The sequence below is a fragment of the Perissodus microlepis genome, chromosome 15 (genome assembly GCF_051167445.1).
Source record: "Perissodus microlepis isolate ML-2025 ecotype Zambia chromosome 15, ASM5116744v1, whole genome shotgun sequence".
NCBI classification, from domain to species: domain Eukaryota; kingdom Metazoa; phylum Chordata; class Actinopteri; order Cichliformes; family Cichlidae; genus Perissodus; species Perissodus microlepis.
Window position 1 is genome coordinate 1025577 of NC_140475.1, and position 22875 is coordinate 1048451.

At 44.1% G+C, this 22875-nt stretch overlaps 1 protein-coding gene across 10 annotated transcripts in view; it reads right to left on the minus strand.

The window, feature by feature from the left end:
- Positions 1 to 22875, minus strand: part of fam49a (family with sequence similarity 49 member A) — a 33994-nt gene that overhangs the window by 5325 nt on the left and 5794 nt on the right. For 2 of the 10 annotated variants that reach the window (XM_084952374.1, XM_084952379.1), the window contains exons 2-4: positions 6923 to 6978; positions 2164 to 2243; positions 666 to 787 (exon numbers count right to left, since the gene is read on the minus strand). In XM_084952374.1, the coding sequence (XP_084808500.1) occupies positions 666 to 787; positions 2164 to 2236 (195 nt within the window). In that variant the 5' untranslated portion in view covers positions 2237 to 2243; positions 6923 to 6978. The other 8 variants (XM_084952378.1, XM_084952380.1, XM_084952373.1 and 5 more) reach the window with 6 other exon arrangements.

Consider the following 22875-nt stretch of genomic DNA (forward strand, 5'->3'; position numbering starts at 1 on the left):
CAGCAGTTTGAGCCGTGTGGTGGCAGGCGTCTCTCCACTTGCTGTCGCTGTAAAGATGGAAACAGTTACACTTAAATAAACACACTAAAAGTCCATTATTATTATAGTTTTATATATTTTTCCATGTATGCAGTTCTTCTGTTCCTATTGAAATCAAAGTGAACAACTTAATAACTGCACAGAAGCGTCAGCAAAGCTCCCCCCTCCAGGACAACTGATTACAGTCAGAATTTGCATGAAGGACTTGACTTGCAGCTCATTCTGGCAGCTGATTGAATTCACAGTCAGCTGTTTAGTAACGAGATTCTGCAAACGTTGTGGGTCTGCTGGGAGCTCAGTTACTGAAGGAGAGCAGGAGAAGGCCATACCTTTGATGTCAGTGATCACTGGGACTGTGCATCCATACTGCATGCACAGCACACTAATGTGACTAAAGCCTGCTTCAAGTGTAATGTGATTACAATAAGCCAAGAACAGTGAGGAGTAGAAATGCTCCCACAACACAGCTGAAGCTGTCGTGAACTTGCGTCAGTCCGACATCATAACTCGCTCACACGGTTTGGGAGTTAGTGACGGGACAGCTGCCGTATTTGGCATTACGGAACGAATCTAGAGATTTCCACTCAGGATTCTTCGCCATGCCGTGTCTCTGTGTTTCTCCTTACATCTCTGATCTCCTGGCCAGCCCCTTTGTAAGACTGCAGGCCACCCAGGATGCTCTCGGACTCCTGGAGGACTGAATTCACCTGGTTCCACACCTCACGCTCTCCGTCTGTCGGCTGTGCATCTAAACACAAACATATGTCAGAACACAAGCCAACAAATGACACGCGTCTCTTGTATAATTACAGACAAACTTCAGTGGATTTTTTCCATATTGATGTGAAACCGTGTTAGTTAATGAAAGCTAGCACCGAGTGGAGGAAACGAGCATGCTCGCTGAACGCGTTCGCTGCTACAACGGAACTCGCCGTTCGTTTGAAATGGGAAACCCAACAGAACAAAAACGTTCAGCAGCACGGCTCGAGTGAGGGACATCACTTCATACAATACAACTGAGCTCTTTTACAGTCAAACCAACAAAACTGCCTTTAATGGTTTTAACTGCAAAAAGCCAAATCATTGTGCAGTGAAAAGCACTAAACTGGCTCCATCGTCTTCCAGCACCTCGGACCGAATACACGCGGCAGCCTCGAGCTTCAGACGAGGCCACATTTACGCCAATAACACACAAACGTATCTGAATATGGCAGCTCACATTAAGGCAGATATTTTGAATATTTGACTGTAAAAGGTGAGAGATGGGCAGAGTGTGTGTGGGGGTCAAAGGTCAGTGTGCCTGCACAGGGTCATCCAAAGCGTGCCGTAGCCACAGAAGGAGCTTGTACGTGCTCGAGCAACAGCTGTGACTGACTGAAACAATTATCAGGTCTAATGTACGTACGAGCTCACCGGCTCTTTGTCTCCTGCTGCATGCATATTTATGACACCGTGAACTGGCTTCTGCGTAACCCGTCATCTCAGCTCTGGCAGCTCAGTTGTAAAAACGTGTGAGGTAATGCAAACTCTCCAAGCCTAGACAGACCCGTCTAAGACTCAGAATAGAGAGCTGGTTATCATGACCACAGAGAGTCTAAATATAGAGCAGCGCTGACATTAAAACTGTGTCTGCGCTGCTTTGCATTTCAAAAACCTTCCACTCCTATCATCGTGCGAGCTGCTGAAATGCCACTGTGGAGGCGTAATGTGTGTGTGTGTGTGTGTGTGTGTGTGTGTGTGTGTGTGTGTGTGTGTGTGTGTGTGTGTGTGTGTGTGTGTGTGTATAAACATTATGTTTACATTATGTCACATTTGGGTGCATGAACTGTATCACAAACACAAAGAGGTGCATGCGGACGAGTTAGTAAAAGCAGACGGCAAAGGTCAAGGGTCAGATCCATTCCTCTTCTGCTTGGCACACAAAGAAAAGAGCTCCTATTCTAAAGCAGGGCTGAAATTAATCATGAATTTTAATAACATTAGAAATTCAATGGAGGAAGGTTCACAGCGGCTGAACAGTCTGACCCCTGACCAGCCGGAGCGGCTACAGAGAGGCTAAAGGGACGACTGGTTGAGGGAAAAGGAGAGTGTGGGAGCAAGAGGACAGGCAGAAGCTGCGCTCACTTTCAAAATCAAGGAAAAAGTTCGGCCCCTGTTCAAACTCTGTGCACGTGAGCACTTTTAATAGATTCCCCATTTGGTTTCTGCAAGAGAGAGAAAGGAGAAAGAAAGGAGGAAGAGCATGTGTGATGTTAAAGAGCCACCGAAAAAAGGGAGAAAAGAAAGTTGTTTGATTAGCGATGGCCGATCAGAGGCGATGCTGCGGGAGGTCGCGACCGAGCCAAGAGGGGGGCGAGGAAAAAAGACAGTTTGGTCATTGAGAGCAGAGGCTGACGGAGAGAGAAGAAAGAGCAGAGCAGGCTACACCTCCTTCTCCATCCAGCTTTTGTCCCGCTGCCCCGCCACACTTACTTTCAAAGTCCAGGAAAAAGTGTGGATAGTTCTCTATTTCCCTTGTTAGGACTTTTAGCAGGTTACCCATTCCAGCAAACCTGATGGTTAAAAAGAGTCGTCACCACAACAGATACCAGTACATACAGTTTCACAAAAACACGTTCAGTGTGGCTGATTTCAGACCAGGAGCTGGATATTAAATGATGCTGCCTTACAGCAGCGCCTCTGAAGACCAACCAGGCCTTTTCCATTTAATTGAGGATTTAATTAACTACCTGCAGTGAAAACTTTCAAAACAGACAAAACTATCAATCAAAAGTTTACAAAATAAAATTAAATATTTGCTCTTAGTCAAGTTCTTTTTGTTTTTAATGCCCTTTCTCTTCTTCTTCCTGATTGGCTGCCCCTCGCAAACAAAAGATTCAAATACAAGGTGGGTGGAGTCAGCTAAGCTTAAAGTCTGCGCTCTTGGCTCACGTATACGCCGACTTCAACGTTTGGCTATGTTTACTGTACCATTTGCAGTGTGGGAAAAACTGTTATTGTCCTTTTATTTTCTAAATTGAATCCTTGCTGCCGACCTTTCCGTCCATCATTCCTTTGACAGAAATGAAACCAACCACGCACCAAGCTTTGCTAGCTGATCTGAAAATGCAGGTGATGATTATCCAGGTGCAATTCATCGCCGTCTCTTCACACGTGTGTTTCCTGGTCAGTCAAGAGGCTGTGAAAGCAACCTGAGCAAAAGTCTAGTTTCTTAACCTTTCTTTTAGATTCAGGCGTCTCTGAAATCAGCCAAACGCAGAGTCCTAAATTACAGTTACACTCTATAAAGCTTTTATTGGAGGCAAAGGGCAGCAATTTCCTGGGAAAAGTCTCCCTCCCCCAGCTATGACGGGTGGTCACAAACTCTGTAATCACAGTGGGCCTAAACCTACAGCAGCATAACGTCAGGAACTCACAGAGATGCAGATAGGAACAGTGTAACCCTGTTTATTTTTAAAAACTGAATTAGCTGCTACAAAAATGATTTTAAAGTCTGTGTTAGTATATTTGGCACACTTGCATTTTTACACAGTAAAGATAAACACGAGTCTTCTTTTCTCACACATTAACAGCCAACTTCCCTCGACTTAAGCCAGACAGTGAAGTGGCAACAATAGAGACTCTGTGCAGCAGCGTGCACATGATAATCACACTGCATTTCTCTGCACAGCCTCCAGCAAGCTGTCCGCTATTTTTCAACCGTGGTATTCGCTGCACATCCTGCGCTCGTCATAAATTCAGATATAACTGTGTGCATAATAACAGGCTGCATGCTGTGCCTACAGCCTTTGATTGGGAGGAAATTATATACCTTAAAAACGCATCAGATTATTAAATTCATGCAGAGCAGTCAGACTCGGGGTTGCACCAGCAGGGGGCAGTGTTGACGTATGCCTACATTCACTAACTACTGTGACGTGTCATGCTGGTACATGTGCTGCCGTGCAAGCCTTATTTGTTCAGGGCAGAGTCTAAACTGTGGCTATGAGTCCGCAGCTGCTTCATCTGCTGTATTCTGCAGCATCTCCACCTCCCCACCCCTCAGGTACCAGTGAACCATTAAAACTGACAGCTGACTTTAAGACTGCGATGGGAATTTTTTCCCTCTGAGATAAAACGGTCCAGTCAAGTACATTTGTGGTCTTTTTCATTTTGTGTGCACTGGGAATAAAAGACGTTGATCAAACATTTAAGAAACAACCATGTGGTCTAAAGTCGTCATGCGTCACTGTGATCAGTACCTCTCTGAAGTCTTTGCACTACGAGTCGCTTCAGTTCCTTGGCTCAAAGCTGAGCCTACCTCACATGTTTGGGGATTTCACCTGTTGCTGCATCTCCCTGACATTCTGCAGGATCTGGCTGCACACTGTTACACGCTCTCGTGCACTGTTACACGCTCTCGTGCACTGTTACACGCTCTCGTGCACTGTTACACGCTCTCGTGCACTGTTACACGCTCTCGTTCCTAAACTACACCAGCTCACTTTTAACGATTCATGTATGTGCATGTGTACCTACTCACACAGCCAGTCAATCACTTTATCTACAGTATAGCTATAATAAAGGTGAGCTCATTTAAAGTTTTACTCTATTGTATTAAAAGTTGAATACAACATCTGGCACATGTATAGTTTTTTTTAAACTGTACAAAGACGGGAGAATTATTGGACTTTGTATTCAATTAACTAAATATGAGATGATAAAAAACCAGCACACACTGTAGGCGTGAAACCAGTCAGTGCAAATATCGCTCTCATGATGTCACTGATCTTCTCTGACGATCTGAACGTAACCCAATCAGCATCCTTTAATGACGCATCTAAATGGGATGTGACCGCGTCACCATCTTATGTTTATGGGCTGAATTACACCAGCGAGTGGCAGGTTGCACAACAAAGAACACGTCTGGGTAATGTTTACTCTCAGATCATTAGGTAGTTATGGAGAGTCCTGCAGCAGAGGTTGTGTCTCTTAGTTCGAGCTTCTTGGTAACACCTGGTACTACAGGTATGCCAGTAATACACCAACAGTAGTGTCTGTGCGAGTGTCTTGTTTCACTTGAGACACAAGTGGGAAGAGGGTGGGGGGAGGGGGGCTCACAGGTCGAATGTTTACAGCGTGTTTACAGAAATCGTGTTTGGGCCTGTGACGATGCTAGCATTAGCTTCCTAGCTCCCTCCTAGCTAGCTCCCATTGCCCACAGATGGTGTAAAAAGGTGAGACGCAGGTCAGAAAATGAAGCCAGTGTGGAGGAAGCTTAAAGCTGAACTCCATCTGAAGGCCGCTGTCGAGAGCTGAGGTTGAGATGGACGTTTATGGTTTTCTGTGTTGACCTTTAAACACCTTTCCAAGAATTGATGGGCTCGGTCACACGTTGTGGGTCACATTAAATAAATAAACAAGTCTATTTTGTAAATATCAATCATACTATGTTTTAAAATGAATGATCATCGGTGGCACGAGAGCACACACCCAACAGCTAAGGACTTGTGGTTGACAAGTAGTCCACCAGCCGGTGAGTACGTGGTTTCACACCCAGACCCATCTTTACTCATCACATCCCTTTTTTTTTTTTTGCACAACCAAGATGGCGGCGATGGTGGAAACGCTCAGACGCGCGATCGATACCCTGACAAGATGCAGGATCTAAAACTCCACCAGCCATCCTTTAAATACAGTCTATGAGGTGTGTGAGGTATTAATGTGCACATCAGCACGCTTCTTATTACAGTCTGCAGTTCAGGTAACATTACATTCATTTGGTGTTTTGAGCTACTGGAATCAAACTTTGATATAACTGCGACTCCTTTATGTTCGATTTGTTTTAATAAAGGCGGTTTTGTTGTGTTCTTCCTCTTTCAGTGTCAGTTATCGAGTATCTGTGGAAACTCGTGTGAAGAGACGACTCAGTGAAGAATACGCTGAGAGTGGAACTAGAAATCATGAAGTGAGTTCCAGATTAAAGCAGTTTCCCTAAAAAAGAGAAGAAATTAAAAATGTAATTTGTTGAACATAATCTGCATGTCTAAATGGTAAAGCCGAGGCCTGTTGTTCTGTGAGTAGATTTTTGTGTTAAGACATGAGCTACCTTTATGCTGCTCTCAGAGACCAAAACTCTGCTGCTTTAATCTCAACTTAAGCATTGCTGCTGCAGTCTGTGCTGCCATCTCAAGGCTACTTAAGCTTTGTAATTAAAGCTAATTCTATGCACTTAAAGCACCAAAATGAGTTCTCTGGTTAAACGACCTCCTCTGCCGTCTGGGGAGTCCTAACCAACACGTGCTCAGGAAGAAAATCCTGATCTGAGCAAACTGGTAACACAAATTATTTGTAGAGTTGGAGCTTTATTCTTTCAAATAAAAAAATGACAGATAAAATGAAAATACTGACAGATATTTCATGGCAGTCTCAAAAACGTACTTTAAACCTACCATAAGCTCACTGGTGATTTTTTCCTTTTTAGATGAATAAATAAATTCAGGCAACATGTTCGACCCTCAAAAACACAAAAATAAAAAACGGGGAAGTTCCCACTGACAGATGCTACACTCAATTATGAAATTACACAGAGGTGTTTAAACAATGCACAGACCCTTTTCAAATTTTCTCTTTTAACTTTGTTCATTGCAAAGTTGCACAGAGACCTTTGGAAAACCTGAGCGTTTGGTAATCCTCCTCAGATCCTGTAACTACCAAACGAAGGTTTGGCTGGAAAGCCCAGAGAACGAGGAGCTTTCTGAGGCTTAACACAACAACCGCGGGCTGATCCCAGCTACCTAAGATCGTCTAAACCACAGTGGTGCTGCTGGCTGATGTGTCTCAGTGGCAGCTTGGAGTGCCGACCGTACGAACATGAAGCATGCTGTGGTCATGAGTGATGTACCTTCTCTGGTGGAGGACGTCAGGCTGCGGTTTATATCATCCGCTTTCTTTGTGTCTCTGTAACAACAAGAAAGGGAAAAAAGGACTTAGAGAAAATGACACGACTAATACCAGCGAGGAAACGCACAGTTCCTCATTAAAAATACACGTGCAGGTGTGTCTGCCACTGCGTGCACGTCGCACACCTGCCGACTGAACGGGCAGAGGATCAGCTTTCCACATTAACCAACAAAATAACTCTTTTCTGCTGATGCACACGAGCCTTCAGACAAATACAATCCTCCAGCATCACAAAACACACGTCTGAATTATTCAACACTGAAATCGACACCGCGTCTGTCATATCCAAAGAAAAGCAGCTGATTAGCCCGTCTGCTGCAGGTTCCTGAGGTACTGAACATCCTGTGCCGTGCTGCGGCTGCACAATGCTGTAATTCTCTTTAAGGTGGGAGCAGAAAATAAACAGATGGTGCTGTCAACTAGCACAGCGTCCAACCAAAAGAAAAGACCAGGATCACCTGAAGCTCAGCGTTCATCTGTGAGAGCTAATTTTTCCACATTTGAACCTAATATTTGTCACGGCTGTTTCTAAATGCGTACCTCTCATAGTTTGACTGATTTTCGCTCTCCATGAGCGGGTTTTGTGGGCCAATGATTGCCCCAAATCTGGCCCACAACACCCGCTCGTGGAGAGCGAAAATCAGTCAAACTATGAGAGGTAGTCTCCTGCTTAACAACAGAGACGCTTTCCTGGTGCTACAGTCTGGAAAAATATTCCTGTTTGGGAATGGGCCTACACCGGCCTGCAACAAAGTACTTTTAAATTATGGCGAGGCCTGACTGGAGAGAATTATGCAGCAGCAGTGAAGCTGTGCTGTGGACGGTTACTACGTCTTACTACATTTCCTGTTGTGGCTTGAAATGTTTGTTTTACGGCCCCACATGGCTCATTCTGGTCTGACCGGCTGCTTGTGGACTGCTAATCTAGGCAGGAGCAAAATAATACTCCAGTGTTTGTGTGCAAAGAACTATAACCTTATTTTTACCTTAATTTAATAATTGCTTAAAAGGGATCTGTTAGGCTTTTTTTATTCTTGACGTTCATTGGAGCAGCTGTGCAGCTCGAGGCAGTTTAATATCATCCCACGACTGCTCAACGTTTTTCTGATCTGCACTCTGCTCTGTGGTGGTGATGTGGTTTCACTGCGTTCATCACGTGATGACCTCCAGCTCCAGCTAGCACTCTTTGCAGGCGAGGGTGAAGTCGCTGGGACGAGAACTGGAACCTCAGAGCACTCAGGGCCATTATTATTGGACGATCATAAGAATTAGTCACTGTGCAAATGACACAGTGGGCATCATGTTGAATGTAAGTTACAGCCTTCACGTGCACACACGCACTAATGAGCTCATGCACGTTTATATGGCAGCGAGGTAATGAACATATAATACATGCATCGTGCAAATACTTCCACAGACACCCAAATGTTGGGTTTCTCAAACACTTATTGTTCAACATAATACTTTTTTGCAAGGTAACGAAGACAATTCATCTGTTGCAGAGGTTCGTTGATACAAACGCCACGTTTGTTCTTAGCATCTGATTTTCTGATGATCCGCTAATCCATTAACTTACATAATGTAGACATGTTACCAACTGTCACTGAAACCTTCGTCTGCACCGACTCTGCTCCATCCTCTGTGGAACCTGCACAGCAACAGTGCTGAGAGAAGGGATGCTGCGGATGATTGGGTGGATGGATGGATGGGTGGATGGGTGGGTGGATGGGTGCCTCCAGAGACACGAGATGCTCTCCTCGTAAGGGCAGAAAGTGCAACTGTTCCCTGCGGTTGGACACGTGAATGGTCTTTAGATATAATATCACACCCACTTTATACATCAAACTTCCTTCTTTTTCTGCACTTCAGCTTCTTTGAAGCCCTCCTTCCTCTTTGCCCCATGTGTCCGTTTCATTCCCTTTTCCTTCTCTGCTTCTGCTTTCAGTCAAACAGGCAGGATTTCCCCATTTGTCCCCAACTTATCTACACAATGAAATCAAGCACGTTTGCAAAAGTCAGCCAGTACGCACTGCACTAGAATGAAAATAAACGAATAAATAAAATATGCATCATCAACACTTCACACTTATGCCATTCATACCAGTGTGCAAACCAACAATCTTAAACTACCAGCACATTTAGCACAGCACTTAGTAAGTCAATAAAACTGTCAATCATCCCGGCAGGTGGTGCAGTCAAACAGTGTGGAGGGAGACGCATGCAGACTTCTCAAAAATAAACATGTTTTTCAGGAAACATCAATCAAGAGCTAGAATGGAATTTTCCAGTGACCTCAGAGGAATAACATGCACAGTAATACACGGGCCGCTGCTGTGCCATGGTAAGTTACCGAAGGGGAAAAACCAAAACATCTGAGCGCAGTAATGTTGATTTTATCCAACAGATCTGCTGTTAAGAGCACGAAGGTATGAGTGAGGAATGAGATAAGTGAGACAAACTGATGGAGGAAGCAGGAAGAGAAAAAGGAGAGACTGGCGCAAAGAAACCAAAGCTGTGAGACACAAGCCAAGCAGCCTGCTTATTGCTGCACTAGTAAAGAAAATTAATTAGTTTGCTATGAATCACATTTAAAAAATCTATACTGATGGTCAACGCATCGAGATCACTGTAGTTAACTAAAACGATCACTTTAGGGGTTTTTAGTTATTATCTGTTAGTTTGGTGAAAATGGTAATGCAGCTTTCTTTATGAGGCATTGTTGTGTTTGCTGAGACTCTGGATGTTTATAAGCCTGAGAGCAAAATGCTTCCAAAAAGTTCTGTTTGTATTGTAAAACCTCTGCTGAGGGGCCTACGTCGCGCCCCTCATACAATAACACTTAGAAACACTAAGACTGAACTGAAACTAACAAAAGAAGCTAAAACCAAAAAACCACAATGAAATTTAAGAAACTGAGGATCACATACAGGGAATATCCTTCCACATGGTTATGAGAGTGCGCATGTTCAGGACAGACGAACGTGACAGATTCAGGGAAACTGTAAACAGATGAAATTTGAATGAATGTATGAGAACGACGCAGAAAATGACAGCGCCATTAGTGCTAATGGTTTTAGGTGATCTAACATTAAGGTGACATGCATTTTAAATTTAGGCTGCACGCCGGTGTCCAGCTGGACTTGTTTGGTGTGTTGATTCCCAGGACTCATCATCAGCTGTCACTTCAAGTCAAAACACAGGACAGCAAACGTCAAAATGATGATTCTAACAAAGTAGCAGCAAAGTCATGAACACACAGTCGGATTAGTCATCCACACAAAATCCAGTGACTGTAACTTACTGATCATAAAGTCTGCCCATGCTGATTGTGTGGCAGCCGTCATCGTTAAGGGAGGTTTGATAAGAACGTGGATCACGCTCATTTCTAACAAACAAGAGGCGAGTGCCACAACACGTCACCTTCCCATTCGGCCTACCGTTTGATCCCCACTCTCTACTGCCACAGCCCTTCCTGCTTACTGATATTATCCTAATTTTCAGCTATATATTTTTAATCATGGACTTAATCATAGAGTTTTTTATCTTATGCAGAGGCTCAGTGAGGGTCTTCAGTACGCCTACTGTATAACAACTGAAATAAGTGGTTTTACCTCCATTCCTTCGTCCCCACAAACAAGACAGCAAGTGGGTGGGGCTTCTGTGCACCTGAGATGACCCTATAAGACGGGGGCGGGGAACTCCAGGCGTCAAGGGCCGGTGTCCTGCAGGTTTTAGATCTCGCCCTGGGTCAGCACACCTGAATCACATGATGAGGTCATTCCCAGGCCTCTGGAGAACTTCAAGACATGTTGAGGAGGTCATTTAGCCGTTTAAATCAGCTGACACATCTAAAACCTGCAGGACACCGGCCCTCGAGGCCTGGAGTTGGACACCCCTGCTATAAGAGAGCCCCCCCCCCCTTCTGACATCACACAGAGCAAAGATTAGCAAAAAAGTGCCGTTGTTTTACATCCACGAAGGGGTGGGTGGTAGCACTCATCTCTGTCAAATATTAAAAAGCAAACAAACAAAAAAACAACAACAAGCAATTATTGAATGGCGTGCTTCATCTCTCGAGTGCAGATGTTTTTCCCCTCAGCTTACATGACACTGTCGAAAGAATTGAAGAAATCTGACATGTCTGAAGAGCAATCGGGGAGTAGAAACGAGCAAATTCACCCTCCTGCTCTTATGTGAGCTTCATGTACAGAGTGCTGGCACCCTCCCTGCATGGACGTAAAACAAACTTACATAAAGATGTTAACAGTCTCTTTGTGTGGACAACCACACATTTGCCTGGGCTCGTCTCAAAACTATCCGTTTCCATGGTGACAGCAGAGAAGTGCGTTAAAATAAGAAAGACGGACAGCCTGGAGGGGACAGACAGACATGTGGACACACGCTTTGTTCTACAAAGGCTACCGCTCAGAAAAAGGGAAGGTGTGTGATGAAAGCAGCTGTCACTAACGATGCGAATCTCTGCCAACAAGGCTGCTTAAAACGGGAGAGCGGCAGTCTGCAGACACGTGAGGGAGACGAGAGGAGGGATCACCGGAGAGGGAATGGTGGATGTAAACAAAAACATGTGAAGAAACAGATTATCACTATCATGACGGCGCCTCAGCGTCGCTGAAGTGGAGCAAACAAAGATTCCTCTTAATGTGCACAGATCCATCTGTCTGTGTAAACCTCATAAAACAAGTGCATGCAGGGAAAAACGGAGAGCTACAGATGTCTTTGCTGTTTTCACGTATACAGCATAGAAAGGAATACTGAGAGGCTCAGTCAACGTTTACACAGGAAAACAAAAGACTGCATATCCCACAGTTCACTGGGTTAAACTGACCATAACAGCAGATAAGTTCTTATCTGCTGTCATATCAGCTGTGTTTTCACAGTGTGGCCAGCAGTAGATAACCGCTGACCACCCAATAAATCTGCAAACACATAATCTAATGCAAATTTGTCTAACAGCAGTTTCCAAACAAGTGTAAAAAACTGAAGCCTGTGTAAACACGTCATATCTTGGACTTTATTTATTCAAATTCTAGTGTCTACCTTTGTAAGATAAAAGTCATCTGTTAAAGACATTTTATGCTATTATTCAAATGGAAATGATCTGTTTCGCTTCCTTCACAGCTGTGATTTACAGCAGGCACCAGGACCTGTTGTTTAGTCATAAGTATACGGACATGTTAAAAGTGCAAGACTCACAAACCCAATCACAGGAAGCTGCACTGCGTTTGTCAAGCCTGACACCACAACTGACTCTCCAAGTAACTCTTTTCTGAGTAACACAGAAAATGTCAGATACGAGTACAAATAGAACATTTCCTTTTCTTTTTTTACCTCTGAAGTGTAGAGATGGAAACTATGGAAACGATCAGGATGTCCCGTCTCCTTTGTGCCCAAATCATGTTCTTGCCCCGAGGCAGCAGAGGCGACGACCCACTTTGGATCAAAACCTTTTGTCTCCTCGCTGCTACGTTGACATTTTCAACAATCAGCACATTTACACGTAGTACTGTCATCATTGAGTGCAGACAGCTGGATGAACAATATAACCAACATCACTTGTATTTTCTCAGTTAACAACTGCAAACAGTAACGTTTCCCTAAATGAAGACTGCACAGTGAAGCAGGTTCACACATTTTTTATTATTACTCCTGTTTTCTGAGTACTTGGTGATGCTTCTCTCGTGAGTCTCTCATCCTGCAGACGAACTTCAGCTCGACTGACAGCAGCCCCTGAAGCAGTCCTCCACCTGCCGTAGGTTCTGGTTAGAGCAGATCTCCAGCTCAGAGCAGATCTCCAGAGCAGAAGGACCATCACTGACAGCTGGAGTCTGAGTGCGTCTGACCAGAGGATCAGATCCTCTCTTGGGAAGCAGAATGATATTGAGACGACCACCACAGCAAAAAAAGCTGGGTTAAAGATAAGAACGGCGGTACTGGGGCTCGCTGTGTGGGTGGGGCCGGACCTTCATTACCCACACCTGGTGATGTTTTGTGAGCACAAACAGACATGAAATCCAAAATGGCGTGACAGCTGTTGATATTCACAGGATTGAACCGGTAAATCAATTATTTACATGACTGAGCATCATATCCACCACTGGAAAAGCACATTTCCAGCATCACTCCAGGTCACGCAACAAGTCGGTGTGCAAATCTGTGAGTAAGCACAAGTGAGACCACGTCGGACACACGTTTTCCAACCAGGTGATAAATGAAATGCACGTACACGTGTAATAGATGACACAGCAGTAGGGCTGGGCTATATCATACCGCTCACGGTAATACCGGTGTAATTTTGGGCAACGATAGGAAAATGAAATATGGCGATAGAATATGGGTAAAACGCGCATGCGCAGGGCCTTTGTTTACATACGCACATGGCGGCGACGCAGAATGAGAAGAGCGAAAGCGGATCGTTGAATGAAACAGATGAACCAGAACTGGTTTGTAAAAATGCTGCAGCTTCAGTGGTGGAACTGGTTTAGCTTTCGTCCATCAGATACACAACAAAGCACTATTTTTGGTAGCGCATGCTAGCGGGCGTCGTTATCACCGTGTTGTTTGGAAAATACGGCACACTTAAAATCATCCTTTGATTTTTCTGAAAGTCGACAGAGCCCCTTATAATCCCGTGAGCCTTATGTATGAACTCTGGTTGTGTTTACTGACCTCAAAACGAGTTTATTTGGTACACGGCGCTCGAAAATCTGTCAGATGTTTCAGTACGACTTTGCTAAGCTACGAAGCCGCACCGCTTGATGGATTGTCGGAGCGTTACGACTGTCGTAGGCGGAGCCTCGCGGAGTGATACGTACTGTGCTTCAACATAATATTACCGTATTGTGTGTGTATAACCTCTTTTTAAGTTTTGTGGATATTATACATCAGCGGTCCCCAACCCCCGGGCCTCGGACCGGTACCGGTCCGTGAGTCGTTTGGTACCGGGCCGCGAGAGTTGAGGCTCAGGTGTGAAATTTTTGGTTTTCAGGGTTTTTATCAGTTTTCAGCGTTATTTTGTTATCGTTTTTATCGTTAACTCGGTTTTCCTGGGTCTTTTCACGTGTGTTATGAATAAATCTTCTTTTTTTCGGTACCGGTACTAGTTTTATTTTGTTGTATTTATCCGCGACACCTTAAAGGCCGGTCCGTGAAAATATTGTTGGGCATAAACCGGTCCGTGGCGCAAAAAAGGTTGGAGACCGCTGATGTATTGTACATTGTATAATACATCAGCGGTCCCCAACCTTTTTTGCCCCAACCGGTACCGGTCCGAGGCCCGGGGGTTGGGGACCGCTGTTATACATGGTTATGCTGAGGATATGTCGGCCAGTTTCCACTGGAAATGCCTTTTGGTTAAACTGTCAGTAAGGAATTTGCATTAGCACTGTTACATTTTTATATAACTTTAATGCAAAAAACAGCTGCTTGTTTGAGTGAAAATACATTATTAGTGCAAAAAAACCACCAAAGTTGAGGAGTTGTAAAGTATTTTGTCTCGTGTCAATTATATCGTCAGTTATATCGTTATCGCAAATTTTCAAATGTATATCGTCATAAATATTTTTGGTCATATCGCCCTGCTCTATACAGCAGGCTAAGTTCATGATGTGGTGAGGATGGAGAGTTCTCTCAGGGTTCAAACAAAGGTTATGGAAGTTCAACGGGCTGGAAGACTACAGCCCTCCCATGAGTAAATGAGTACGTGTGTGTCTGTCTGGAGCGTCTTGCGTCCTTTCTGCATGGCAACAGCCTATGAAAGGGTCACGAATCAGAACGGTGAGCTCTGCCACTGCGGGCTTGATTTTGTTCTTTTCCACATTAACTCCATGTTTGTTAGAAACTCACTGGCCTTTGATACCAACTCACCTTCAAAACAGTACAATTAAAAAAATGTATTTAAAAATATGTAATTATACATGTTTATAAAAAGCCCCACAGGAGACCGTTTGCATTCACACTAATGCAAACGAGGCCTTTCATTCATCAAGTGCTAACTGTTACACAGGAAACGTCAGTCTGCTCGGTATGACAGAAAAACCCCAAGTGACGGAGCAAGTGACGGAGCAAGTGCTGAAGCGTGTGGGAACTGTCTGCAGTTCCTTTGTTCTCATGCACAATTTCATGCGTGTACCAGCACAATAAATCAGCTTTGGTCTTCTGGTAAACAGAGCAGTTCCTCGTCAACATGCTGGTAAAAACAAAAAAATCTCATGAAATCGCATCATGTTCTGTTTCTTCAAATCACTTCATAACTGAATAATCAGATCAGCACAACATCTACCAACACAATCAGCATGGTTAGCATGCAGCAGTGAGTACTAACATTATATACTGATGGTTATTATACGTACAAGTAATACGTGAGGGGGGGAGGAAGTGCTGTACTGATGCTGGAAACGGCTCGCTGAACCTGCTCTGCACTCTGTGGAATGTGGTTCCCGTTTGATTCGTCACAGGCCCGTGAGCATCTGAGCCGACGACGTTAAACGGGGGAAATATTTTCCTGCATTTTAAATGGTGACGCTGGTAAAACATAGAACCTGGAACATCAGCACAGGCTGATAAGATGATCTTCATGTTAAGTAAAAAGAATAAATGGATAAATAAAAATATTTCTAAAAAGCTTGTGGTGCTGTTCAAATAATTCCCAGATGAAGGAAAATGAGCAGCAGCCAAACGCTCGTACACTCTGGCTACGTCTGGGAGATTATCTACAAGCCGCTCTGGCAAGGAATCAGCCATAGAGCTCTTGTAAGACAACGCAATAAAAATCTGTTGAAAAGAAACTTTCCTCTGAATGTTGTCTCGATTTGAGCGAACGATGCAGCACGAAGCACGTTTTAGGAAAATCTGTCCAAAGTGCCGTTACAGATCAAGAACGAACACATAATAATAAAATAAACAAAATAATCCCTTTCCATTATTTTCAGTAGCATGAGGTGTTAATTATTATAAATAACCACATCATTACAAATTTATAGCCTAACAAAGTCTAATTAGAAGCTACATTGAAACACATGACAGGGCTGCATGACACGTTAAAGTCTTGGTACTGGTCCTAGAACAGTTTTATTTACACAGCGCCAAATCACAACAGCAGTCGGCTCAAGGTGCTTTATACTGTAAGGTCGACCCTACAATAATACATACAGAGAAAAACCCAACAATCATATGACCCCTATGAGCAGCACTTTGGTGACAGTGGGAAGGAAAAACTCCCTTTTAACAGGAAGAAACCTCCAGCAGAACTAGGTTCAGGGAGGGGCGGGGCCAACTGCTGTGATTGGTTGTACATATACAACTGAACTTAAGCGAATAGCTTGTGAAAGCACACAAAAGTAAAACCAAAAATAGACAGTGAGTCCTCAGGTATGCTTGCCCACTTGTAAGCACATTAAAGACCAGTTAACCATTTACAAAACAACAGAGCAGTTTCAAGTTTACAATAACCATCCAGACAAATGCTTTCAACCAATGATTGGCCAATTATCTGTAGCGATTAATGATTATATTGATTCTTCACAAAAAAGAAGTTTTAGCACCAGTTTAATTAACTCTGACTGTTAATATAACGAGTTCCCAGAAAACCTTTCTTGCCTGCTGTGGATCGAGAGCTGTGACACCTGAACTGTCTTTTGGAAACCTGGAAAGAAACAGCCAGTTACGACACGGACGCTCCCATTTTTCTTGGCCTGCGTGTGCCCAACCTGTGTGTTCGTGTGCGATTGGCTGGCGCGGCTGCAAGGAAACAAATATTTTAAGTTTAAAAGGCTTCTGTGCCAAAGCCAGCTCTGCAAAGTAAACCGTTTCCTCTCTGTATAAACCACAGGAAACCAAAATCAACACCAATGCCCCGAAATAACTTGTGTTTAGGAATCTCTAGGAAAATGGCTGACAAGCATAAACCAGTTGTTTAACTGGTGTCTGTCACTACCAGCGTAATCCAAAGTAGCTTTAGAGTAACGACATCTTTTGCTCTGCGCCCCGTCCTTCTCGAGCAGCAAAGCTGGCACCGAGTGTCAGTACAGCACACAAACAAAAGAAACTGGGGGCTCAACACTAAAAATAGTTCATAGTTCAGTCTGAACCTCAGTTTGTCGCTACCTCTTTAGAACAGCAAAGAAAAAACAGTCCCAATACCTACTGCATGCTTTTAGGCTGTGTGCTGTCTGACAGTAGAATCAGTACACAACAATGATTAAATGTTGCACACACACTGATGTACAGTATGAACTTAAGTAATGAGCCCTTTTGGGGGGGGGGTCACCAAGTGGCATATGGTCAGAAACTGCTCAAGTTAAGCCCGTTAACTGTAGCTCCTCCAAAATAAAAGCACATTCGAACACACCAGCTTGGCTCTCTGCATCCATTTTTAAAATCCCTCGGCTGTTTTGACTGGCGAGGAAAACAGGCCTTCAAATTGGGTTAGGGGAGCTGTGTCTCCCTCAGGCGCCCTTTGCTGGAGCAAATGTGACAGCGGGGCATTTTGGAGGGGGTTGAGCTCAGCTCAAGGGGAGGTTGGCTGAGTTTTGCCCTAATATGGACATGGGCTGGGGGGTGGGGGGTGCTGTTGGGAGGGAGGCAGGCAGGCAGGGAAGAGGGTGGGCTGGGTGGAGAAGGGGAAACCTGCCTAGCACCACCACAATGGCAGCCTTGCTCTTTATCCTCCCCTCTCACAGCCTGCTTCACATACCAGCACAGGGTTCAACTGTTTTGCTCTGCTAACCACACTCTGGAGGCTCTTTGCACACTGAAGAACTCTTCAGCAGCCGGGAGTCAGGCATCGAGCACAGTTCACTTTTAAGTACTTGTGCTGCTCTCTGAAAGGCTCTCACTCAGAAACAGTACATCTCATATCTGACAAACGGCTACGCGCTCCAGCTCGCTGTCACCGGAGCACAGAGCTGAGCCTCCTCCTCAGCGGCCGCTCTCGGCTCTGTATGCCCTCTGGTTCAGCCAGCTGGGTCATTTTACACTCGCTCCATACAAACTCACCACTATCCCTCCTCTAACATCTGCAGGCAGATGAAGAGGGACGAAGATAATAAACAGACAAAAAAGTCACAGTGACCGTTATTCTGTTCGGTGAGTAGGAGGGGTGACGGGGGGGGGAGGGGTGTCTGCGGACATAGTAAACATCTCAGAGAGGCCTCTGTCAGTGCTGAGAGAAAGTGGGATAGATGGAGGGAGAGACTGCCAAGGCGTTTAAGAGTGCATGAGGAGAACAATAAACGGAGGAAAAGACTCGAAGAAAACGAGCAAGTGTGAAAGCAGAAGCAGGAGGCTGGTATTCGGAGAGCAGGGGGAGGCAGAGTCGCTGGCTGCTAGCAGCTAGTGCTGCGTAGCGCGGGACTCCAGGCGTAAAAATTCCTCCTACGTTTCTGTTCAATGCCGCTTCTGTTCTGCCCAGCCCTGCTTGTCAACAGCAATGTAGATACAAAGGGAACCATGTCTGTGTGTGAAACCAGCGTTAGCAAATATGAATGTGAATGCATCAAGCTAACTTCCTCAACACAGCCCTTTCTCTGAGAGCTACAGAGAGCAGCAAGGTTGTCTTAACATACTCAGATAGATGAGCGACTGCCGCAGACTGCCTTGAAGCAATGACATCAGTAGACTGTGACTTGATGATACTTCAGATAAAGAAGTTCTTATTCTAAGAGAGGGAAAAACTTTTTGACAGCTGGATAAGGAGACTGGCACCTGTGTCTGTCAGGTAAATATGAAAACAAGACAGCCACGAAACAAAAACCAAACAATCGGCCTTCGAGGACTTATCAAGATCATCCAAATATGTAGGTTGTTTATTTATTCTAGAGATTCTTCTGAATGCTCCTGTGGTTGCAAAAGAGATCTGCCACCTTCATCTATGACCACACAGATGAAGGTGGCTGAGTGGCTGTTTTCTCATAAATGAGAAAGTATCCCCGAGTGTTTTATACCCCCAACCAGAGGGTGATGTCATAGTGACGACCTCCATCTTTTATATTCCAGATTATGAAAAAGGTCACAGATTAAAAACGCCCAAGGCGAAGCGGTCAAAGTCTGGCTGTACTTCACAGCAAAAGATGCAAACTCAGCAGCCTGCAACAAGTGCTTTAAGCTGATACTGTGCAAAGGAGGTAACACCTCAAATCTGATGAAACACCTGGCGACGCATAGCGTTTTTTTAAAAGCCGAGAAATGCACCGTATTTAATAGCTTGCTGTGAGACCTCACACCGAGCACATCTACTGCGGGTGGGTTGCCTGTTATCGGACCCGGAGTTAGCAACATCCCCCAAAAACCCGAAGAGGAGAGTCCTGGCCCCTAGCCCTGCCAGTGTAGCAGAAATGATGAGGATGATGATGCAGCAGCAGCCGTTCTTCTCTGCGTGAGTAGCTTAATGTTGTTCGTGTGTAATTTACGTTGAGTAGGCTAACCACGTTATTACATTAATGCATGTAAGGTGAACTAGCAAACACCGTCGTAGCTACATGTGGCTGTCTTCTTGTTTGATGGCAGATGCTCCCTTCACACTGGCCAAAAAGGCTAAAATGACCAAAGAAAAAGTGGAAAACAGTTAAACATGAGAGGTTTTTGGACAAAGTTTGTGTTTTTTCCATTGTTTAAGCACTGCTTCCAGCCAAGAGTGATACCATATATGCCCCATAGCTGCAGAAAAGGCTAACATTGTTATCTTTTTACAAAAAAACAGCTGAACATGAGAGGTTTTTGGACCAATTTTGTGTTCTCCATTCTTTAAGCACCGGTTTGAGCACCGTTTAAGCACCGGCACCGTTTCAAAAGTACCGGTTTGGCACCGGTATCGGATAAAACCTAAACGATACCCATCCCTAGTCATGACATCAGTAGACATGCAGATACTTCAGACAAGAAGTCAAGCAAACATGCATTCAAAGGAGACAGGGTCAGGGAAAACAGCTTGATAAGGAGACTCGCAATCTGTCAGTTACATATGAAAACAGGACACTTTTAATTAGCATTAAAAAACAATACAATATCCACATCAATCTGTTTCACATGCTGGTCAAACACAGCCGTTTGCTCATTTCTGTATTTGCTCTCTACCAGTGAGGCCCGGCAGCCAGTGCTTCTTTCCCCTTCATCACGCTTCACTCCAATAACATATTTTACTTCTTATTAACTCTTTGCATTTTCAGCACACCCACAGATGATGAGATTGCTGTTCACAGCTTAGAGAAACGCTCTCAAAGTAAGTTCTGTAAAAACAGAGCGAGGTGCTGCTTATGAAAATGAACCTATTTAGGGCTTTCCATAAAGACTGTGCCGTGAGGGCCGGTGTCATCGCTTCAAAACGTTCTGCGAGGACACTTGCAGCTCCCTGGTCTGCTGGCCTGACCCAGGCACACCACGGGGCAGCCATTGTTGCTGTCACAGCAATCTCACATTGATTTATTTATTAATATAGGTTTTTCCTCTGTATCTTACTTACACGCTGTTACGGCCCAAACTGCTTCTGTGTGTGCACACAGTGTAAATCCAGGGCTTCTCATTGATCTAGATCATAAAGTACTGAAAGGTCATTTTTGTATAAATATTTTAAATGATCAACTTTCCCCTTTTCGTTTGCAGTACAATATTCTGTAATGGAAATTTCTGCTCAAGTGGTCGAAATGAGCAGTTAAGACTTGGGAAACATATTGTTCACAGCGCATCAATCATTAGTGATTTATCACACACAGCAAATGAAATGATGATAATAGCTGTTTATTGTGGTTTGGCAGGGCTGCAGTACGTAACAGAAAGTCGATTTTTTTCCTGTAACACCCTCTGTCGGGAATTCCAAGTAATTACAAAATCAAATTATCAAGATTAATAATCAACATTAATCATCACAATCCCAACATACAGTAATCGGGGTCAGAGTTTAAGCCTGCAGCCCCCCCCCCAAGCTGCTGCTGGTTAGACCTCCCCCACTAGTTTTACAACCTTCACTGTAAAGCACGACAGCCACCCATTCCCGCCCTCACAGACTTTTAGCTTGTCATGAATAATAAACTCTGAGTTTCGGGGTTCCTGCTGAGATCAGTGACTGTGCACAGGCTCTGATCCTTCTCAGAGTCGTCCAAATCCAGAACAACAAGTGTTGTGGCACAGCTGGCTAATCAAAGTTATAGATATTATAAAGTCAGAAATAATGTGTTGCGTATCTGAGCAGTAAGTCCAGTTTGATTCCCAGCCGGCTGGACTGTTTGCTACCCTGACCTTATTTCCCATGTTTCCTGTTTTTCCCCCCACTCCATCCTTCGGTTCATCTCGCAGCAGAATTATGCTTACAAAGAAAAGTGTCTTGCACCACATGGACTAGGAAGCATGACACCCCGTAGCAGAAGGCCGACAGCGTTTAGTGTTAAATGGTGATCGCCTCTACGGAACCAAACGCAAATATGATTACACTTTTACACCCACGAGCAACAACATAAACACCAGTGACAACTGGATCAAATGACATTAATCACTGCACAGGCACCAGTTAATATCAGGTAGGGCTGCCACAAACGATTATTTTGATAGTCGACTAATCAGATCATCATCCATTGGACGTAAAACGTACAGCTTATTGCATCTGCTCTTATATAACTATCATTAGCTTACAGCTTTAAGTGTTTAAGGTATGTGCTAACTAAAAATAAAGACAAGATGATAGTTTATTAAATTTTAATGAAATTTGCAGATTGTTTCGGTGAAGTTTAATAAACTCCTTGCTATCTAAAATATAACAGGACACCGGAGTAAATTCTCCAGCATCTCACACTTCTGATGATCAGCTGTCTGCTTGATGTTTATTCAGCTGTGTAAAAACTATAACTTTAATCTCAGCCAAACCGATTTACTCAGGAACAAATAAAATACTAAAAAAAAGCCAAACAACAACATTTTGAAGTTATCTAAGTGACTCATATATATTTAACCTGAGTAGCGAGATTTGCCGGGAGTCCGGTGTTCTCACGGCTCTAGTGACCTTGCCCCCGGCTAGCTATCGAGCTAGTGGGTAACAGACGTCTCCGAAAACGTCGGAGCGCTTTTGAAAATATGTGGTGTCTTGATAAACTGAGCAGATATTTGAGGTTTACACAGCTACATTCTCGCCTGAAAATATGTTAAACGTTTATTTTGTGACCCATAAAGATTAATAAGAGTAATATTAAAACTAACTAGCTGCCGCCATTGTTGGAAACTGAGCTGGGCTGCGCTATGAATTCTGGGACACTGCTTCTTCTTCTTCGGGGTTTAACGGCAGCTGGCATCCTTGTACATGCAGTGCTGCCATCTTCTGTCTCAGTCCGTTATTACACTCTTAAATCCTACTACTTATTCCTGCGTCTTTTGGGATCTTACAAAGCTTCAAACGACGCGTCGACTATTAAATTAGTCGTCGACAATTTTGATAGTCGACATAATCGTGACTAGTCGACTAATCGTGGCAGCCCTAATATCAGGCTGCATGTCGACAGTCAGTTATTAAAGTTTAATGTGTTAGGAGCAGGGAACATGGGCGGAGTACGTATCTATGAGAGTTTGACATTTCCAACATGGACGTTGCTGTGGGGTCTTCCACATATGCAGTGGTTATCACTAAGCCCGGCGGGAATTATGAAATTACAGTAAACTGGAGAACTTGGCAAATCCTAACGGTCTCATTTTCACCAACACTGAGGGAGCTGCTGAACAACAGCTGAGCTCAGTGAGCTGTGAAGGATAACTGATGCAAGAAGAGCAAGAAGGGCAACGCTTGGATTATTCTTTGCTGTGGACAAGTACTCATGTCTGTTGTACTTTTATCAAGCTTGCAGTTATAGTAAGAATAAAACCTGCAGTGGTCAGTGTGATCAAGCCTACAAGGACAAAACT